The sequence below is a fragment of the Zonotrichia albicollis genome, chromosome 37, assembly GCF_047830755.1.
Source record: "Zonotrichia albicollis isolate bZonAlb1 chromosome 37, bZonAlb1.hap1, whole genome shotgun sequence".
Lineage (NCBI taxonomy): Eukaryota > Metazoa > Chordata > Aves > Passeriformes > Passerellidae > Zonotrichia > Zonotrichia albicollis.
In genome coordinates, this window is record NC_133855.1 from 977,912 (window position 1) to 984,768 (window position 6,857).

At 51.2% G+C, this 6,857-nt stretch overlaps 1 protein-coding gene across 1 annotated transcript; it reads right to left on the reverse strand.

Moving 5' to 3' along the window:
• Positions 1 to 5,447: 5,447 nt before the first annotated feature.
• On the reverse strand, positions 5,448 to 6,371 carry LOC141726657 (olfactory receptor 14J1-like). The gene has a single exon (XM_074531618.1). The coding sequence runs from the start codon at positions 6,369 to 6,371 to the stop codon at positions 5,448 to 5,450; it is 924 nt and encodes a 307-aa protein (XP_074387719.1).
• Positions 6,372 to 6,857: the final 486 nt, after the last annotated feature.

The window sequence follows — 6,857 nt, forward strand, 5'->3', positions numbered from 1 at the left end:
GAGACACTGAGGAACCTCATGGAACCAAAGGTTCCTTGTTACATTGCGGGGCCCAGTGGAACCACTGGGATCATGGTGACACCGTGGTGCTCCATGGAACCAAGGGGCCATTCTGATTCTGCTTTGCCTCATGGAGCCAAGGAGCCACCATGACACCTCTGGGCCTCATGGAATCAAGGGGACCACAGTGACACTGTGGGGCTCCATGGGACAAAGGGGCCATTCTGACACTATGGAACCAAGGAGACCATTGCTCTGCTATGGCACATCATGGAACCAAGGGGGCCACAGTGACACTGTGGGGCTCCATGGGACAAAGGGGCCATTCTGACACTATGGAACCAAGGAGACCATTGCTCTGCTATGGCACATCATGGAACCGAGGGGGCCATTGAGCCACAGCAAAACCTCATGGAACCATGGAGATCATTATGACACATAGGACCTGAAGGTACCAAAGGGCATTGTGACACAGCAAGGCCTCATGGAACCAAGGGCACAATAGTGACACTGTGGGGTGCTGAGTGACCAATGGGGCATTCTTGCAGTGCAGAACCAAGCCGACCACTGTGTCACTGTGATGCATCATGGAAACAAAAGTCCATTTTGACACAGTATGGCTGCATGAAACCATGGAGGCCATTTTTACACTTTGAAGCCTTGTGAAACCAAAGAGCCATTGTGGCACTTTATGTCCCTATAGAACCAAGGAGTCCATTGTGACACTATGAGACCCTGTTGGGCAATTGTGGCTCTGTGTGGCACCATGGAACCAAGGGACCATTGTGACACTACAGGAACTAAGGATGTGACATCCCCATGGAACTAAGGATTCATGGAACAATGTGGGAGTCATGGAATCAGAGGTCCATTGTGACTTTGCAGGGCCTCATGGAACTAAGGGGAGGGACAATTCTGACACTGTGGGGCCCAATGGAAGCAAGGGGCCAGTGTGACACAGCTGGGCCTCATGCAGCCAAGGGGCCGCTGGGATCCTGAGGAGCCCAAAAGAACCAAGGGGCCATTCTGACACTCTGCAGCTGTGGAGACCCTGAGAGGCATTCCCCAGGTTAGGGAGACACAAGAAGCTTCCCTCAAAAGCTGTTTGACCCCATTGGCTCCTTCCTCTTGTTCTCTGTCCCTCAGCCACTCCCTCCCTATTCCCCCATTTGGCCCCATCTTTGTACTGCCCTCATGGCACTGATCAGCTCCTTCCTCTCGAGATACAGGAACCTGGACTCCTCTCAGGAGTCCTGCCTTGTGACCCTGAACATCTCACCACACGGCTGAATTAAACATCTGTGGGTACTATGCAAAGGCCCTTTTTACTTCCGTACCCTGGGCTTTATTAGCAGCTATTCCACTTGCAACAATGGCCCATTATGGCAGTGTGGATCCAAGGACATCATGGTGACACTGTGGGACCTCAGGGATCCAGGGGGCCATTGTGACACTGAAGAACTTCATGGAACCCAGGGTCCATTGTGACACTCCAGGACCTCATTGAACCAGGCAGACCATTGTGACACCACAGAACCTCATAGCACTGAGGGTTTATTGTGACACAGCAGGGGCCATGGAGCCAATTGTCCATTGTGACAATGTGGATCTGAGGAGACCATAGTGACAGCATGGAAGCTTATGGAACCATGCGTCCATTGTGACAAAACAAGTCCTCATGGAACCAATGAGACCATTGTGACATCATGGAACCTCGTGGAACCAAGGGTCCATTGTTACAGTCCAGAACCAAGCAGACCATTGTGACAGTACAGAACCTCACATAACCAAGATTCCATTGTTATGCAGTGGGGCTTCATGGAACGAAGGAAGCATTGTGACACAGCAGGACCTCTTAGAACTAATGGTCCATGGACATACTGCGGATCCAAGGAGACCATGGTGAGCTGTGGAAGCTCTTGGAACAATGGGGCCATTGTGACGCTGGGAAACATCTTGGAATCAAGGCAACCATGTTACACTATGGAACCTCGTGGAACAAAAGCACTTATTGTGACACTGTGTGGCCTCATGGGAACAAAGGACATGGTTGATTGGACAGAAGCCCCTGGAAAATAGGGAACATTGTGACACTGCAGAGCCTCATGGAACCAAGGAAACCATGGGGACACTGAGGAACCTTATGGAACCAAGCAGCCATTTTGACACTACGGAACCAAGGAGAGCATTGTGACATCATGGAACCTCGTAGAACCAAGGGTCCATTGTTACAGTCCAGAACCAAGGAGACCATTGTGACAGTACAGAACCTCATAGAACTGAGGGGCCATTGTCATACAGCCAGGCCTTGTGGAACCAAGGGGCTGTTGTGACACACCAAGGCCTCGTGGAACGAAGGAGAGCATTGTGCAGTGCAGAACCAAGAAGGCCATTTTGACAGTACGGAACCCAATGGAATCAATGGCCCATTGTTCTACAGTAGGGCCTCATGGAACCAAGGGGCCATTGTGAAACTGTGGGGCATAATGGAGTCAAGGTCACCACTGATACTGAAATCTGATGCATAGAAACTTCTGAACAGAGTTTGGAGTATTTGAAAGCAGGTATTCTTTATTACAGCATGGTGGTCACTTGGGCCATCCTTCCTCCATGGGAGTGCACTGAGCATCAAATGAACAGAGTTTTTATCAGACACACTGATTATGTTTCCATTAGCTATCCCCACTTCCTGAGTTTATTTGACATAGTTGCACACCTTATCATAAATCCTTTCATGGTTCTTTGAGTTTTGTCTTCAACATCCAGTGCCCTTTTTAGGTGGCTGTTCCTTGACCCCCCCTTTTGAGTAAAGGCAATATTATTGTTGTGCATAACTTCTGTTTTGTCAGCCTTGCAGAGCTGAGCTGGCATCCTGCTTGTATTGTGTGTGACTTCTGTTTACCAGAGGTACATCCTCAATCAGTTTCTCCAAGGCTGTCCTGTTCTACTGTCCTTGACAAGAGTAAATGTTGTTCTGTTCTCCTGTCCTTGTTTTAGTGCTCACCCCCCATGAGGCATCTGCAAGCCCTCCAACCTATGGGCCTGGGGTGGGTAAGTGTTCCTGGGGAACAGGAATGCGACAGCTGGGCTGGACTGACCCAAGGGATGTTCCACTCCATGTCACACCATGATCAGCAATCATCTGAGAGAAGCAGAAGGGCAAGGGGTGTAGCAGATAAATTTCTTTTTTAAGACATTTTTCTTTCAAAACGGCACCTACACCTACAGAATCCTCTCCTGCCGCAAGGTGGTTGAACATTTTCTGTTGTTAAGAGTTTTCCTGTGGATTTGCATTTCTTCTGTTTGTGGTCTTTTCTTTTTGTGGTTGGTTTGTTTGTGGAGTTTTTGTGTTGTTGTGGGTGGGTCTTGTTCTGGTTTTTTTTTTTTTTTTTTTTTAATTTGGTTCTTTTAAATTTTGTTTGGGTTTGGGTTTTTCCCTATTGAACTGCCTTTTTTCTGACGCGTAAGTTTTTTCTGCCCTTTCTTGTGCCTTGCTTGGCGCCTGATGCCAAGATAAATTTACCCCACTCAGTCATCCTGCCCAATTACATTTTGCAGTCACCATTAAGTAGATGAGTTCAGGCACAGACTCCCTGCAATTTGGCAGCATCCACAAAGGAATTGAAAATACATTTCATGCCATTTTAGACATGATAGAAATACTCCACAGTGGTGGCCAAGGGCTGGTCACTGAGGGATGTCACCAGGGCGTGGCTGCCAAGAGGACTGTGTACCATGGATGACATCTGACCCTCATTGTTCAGCCAAATTCCCACCCAGCCCATGTTCCACTCCTTCAGCCCAGCTCTCTCCAGTCTGGCTCTGAGGAGACCACAGCAGACCTTGTCCCAGGCCTGGCTGAAGTCTGGGCACACAACATCCCCTTCTTTTCCCTCCCACGTGGGCTCTGCAGTCCCTGCCCTGTCCTGCCAGTGCCTGGAATGGCTGCAGGAGGATTTGCCACATCCCCTGCCCTGCTGAGCCTGAGCAGGCTGTGACTCTCCCAGTCCCCTCCCTGCCTTGTTTGCAGACTGGTTCCATGTCTGCCCTTCCCAAGTGCCCAGGACCCTGTGGGATGGCTCTGGCCTTTCCAAGGGGTTTGGGAGAAGTCCCACAGTGACACTGCCCAGCCTTCCCAGCAGCCCTGACACCAAAGGCCTTTTCCACCTCCCTCAGTTCCAGGTCAGTGCCCAGAACACAGCACAGCCCTGTCCAGGTCCCTGGGCTGGTTCAGAAGGGAGGCAGCTCTGATTTCTCCCCAGACCCTCACTCTGTCCAATGTCTCTCTGTGCAGTCCATGGCTGCCCTGAGCATTTTTTCCTGGAGCCTCCCTGCCTGGGATATTTCTCTCTATGCAGTCCTAACCACAACCCAGCAAAGAATTCAGGTGTTTTCCCAGAGGACGTTACTCTCAGAGTGAAGTGGCCTCAAGGCACTGTTTGTGCCACTGGAATTGTGCCACCCCTGGGTGCTGCTGATGGTGTTTGTGCTCACTGGGGTTCATCTCCCCACACACACACAATGCACTGCTGAGATTTCCTCAGCGCAGAGCAAACATGGCCTGCTGGCCTGGTCACTTGGTGTCCCTCCATGCAGGGACAAAGAACCTCCTGCAGGTGGGGAGAGGCCAGTGCTGGCAATGGTGGTTGCAGGGGCTGGTGTGGGACAATTGCTCTGGGGCACCTTCCCAGGCTGCCCCAGAACAAAGACACAGCCCAGGCCCTGCTCTGCTGCTGTCTCAGGTCCATGCCAGGAGCTCTGGCTGTGCCAGGACACTGCTGTGAGCCCCCCCTGCACACTCCCCCCCTGCCCCAGGCACTGGGCTCTGCTGTGCCAGGGCATTCCTGGAGCATATTGCTGACAGCAGCTCTGGAGGGGAGCAAAGCCTCCCTGCCCTGCCCTCAGGAGATGCCCTTTGCTGCTGGAGCTGCTGTGCTGGAGCCCAGCTGTGTCCCAGCAGTGCCCATGGCCTGGCCCTGCCTGTGGCCACAGCAGGGACACGCAGCAGGAGAGTGACCAAGCTGCCAGAGCACTCCGGCCTTACAGCCACAGCAGGGCTGGCAAGGACAGGGTGCAGTTGGGCAGAGCAGCTCCGAAAGGACCAATCCCTGCTGCTCCCTGGCCGTGCTGCTCTGCTGGGACTCTTTTCCCCTTCTTCCCCCTAACTTCACACAGGGCACAGAGTTGGAATTCCAGATGAAACACGCACTGCAAGGAAGTGTCTTTTCTTCAAATGTAGTGATAGCCCAATCCCTGGTTTACAGAGCTTGTGGGTCAAATTCAAGAGAAAGACAGTGAATTAGATGGTGATTAAATAACTTCATCAAGTACAACATTATGACTAAAAACCCCACTGACCCCTACCAAAGACCCAGGAAGGCCTGTTGGGCCTGTCATGAGTTCCATTCCAAAAGCTATGCAAAAGAAAACAGGCAATGTTCTGCTTCTCAAAAGCAGCTAGTCATCATTTTCCTCAGGGCATCCTTGAGCTTCTGATTTCTCAGGCTGTAGATGAGGGGATTCAGGGCTGGAGGCACCACCGAGTACAGAACTGACACTGCCAGATCCAGGGATGGGGAGGAGATGGAGGGGGGCTTCAGGTAGGCAAAAAATGAGGTGCTGACAAACAGGGAGATCACGGTGAGGTGAGGGAGGCAGGTGGAAAAGGCTTTGTGCCGTCCCTGCTCAGAGGGGATCCTCAGTACGGCCCTGAAGATCTGCACATAGGAGAAAACAATGAACACAAAACAACCAAATGCTAAGAAGGTAGTGAAAACAGAAACTCCAAGTTTCCTGAGGAAGGATTTTGAGCAGGAGAGCTTGAGGAGCTGTGGGATTTCACAGAAGAACTGGCCCAGGGCATTGCCATGGCACAGGGGCAGGGAAAATGTATTGGCTGTGTGCAGCAGAGCATTGAGAAAGGCACTGGCCCAGGCAGCTGCTGCCATGTGGGCACAAGCTCTGCTGCCCAGGAGGGTCCCGTAGTGCAGGGGTTTGCAGATGGACACGTAGCGGTCATAGCACATGACGGTCAAGAGAAAATACTCTGCTGAATTGAAGAATAGAAAGAAAAAGAGCTGTGCAGCACATCCGGAGTAGGAGATGGTCCTGGTGTCCCAGAGGGAATTGTGCATGGCTTTGGGGACAGTGGTGCAGATGGAGCCCAGGTCACTGAGGGCCAGGTTGAGCAGGAAGAAGAACATGGGCGTGTGCAGGTGGTGGCCGCAGGCTACGGCGCTGATTATGAGGCCGTTGCCCAGGAGGGCAGCCAGGGAGATGCCCAGCAAGAGGCAGAAGTGCAGGAGCTGCAGCTGCCGCGTGTCTGCCAATGCCAGCAGGAGGAAGTGCCTGATGGAGCTGCTGTTGGACATTTGGTGCCTTTGGGTACAGGTATTTATACAGCATTAACACCTGCCTGGGAAGAAAAAGGCAGTGCCAGATTGGACATTTCTTCACTCTGGGGATCGTGGACTGTTGAAAGAAGACTTGAATAGCTGGAGCAAGTCTTTAAGTCTATCCTGTGTATTTTTGTTGGAATTCCCTTCAAAATTAATTCTCTTCCTGAGAGGGAACTTTGCTAAACTTTATTTGAGTTGGGATTTGTGTGCTGAGTTTTTGCCTCATCTTCAGCACAGCTCTCAGCCTGAACACTCTGGAGCCCAGAAGGAAATCGGGGCTCCCTGTGCCCCAGTGCAGTCAGCGCTAGTCGCCACAAAGATGCCCTTTGTTCATTTCACCTCTTTTGATTTAAGTGTGATCACACCTAAAACTTTCTTGAAAACAAAGTGGACTTTGTGAATTCTCCAGTTTAAAGATAATTTTCTCCAAACTCTTCTCTCTTTCCCTTTGAAGCTGGA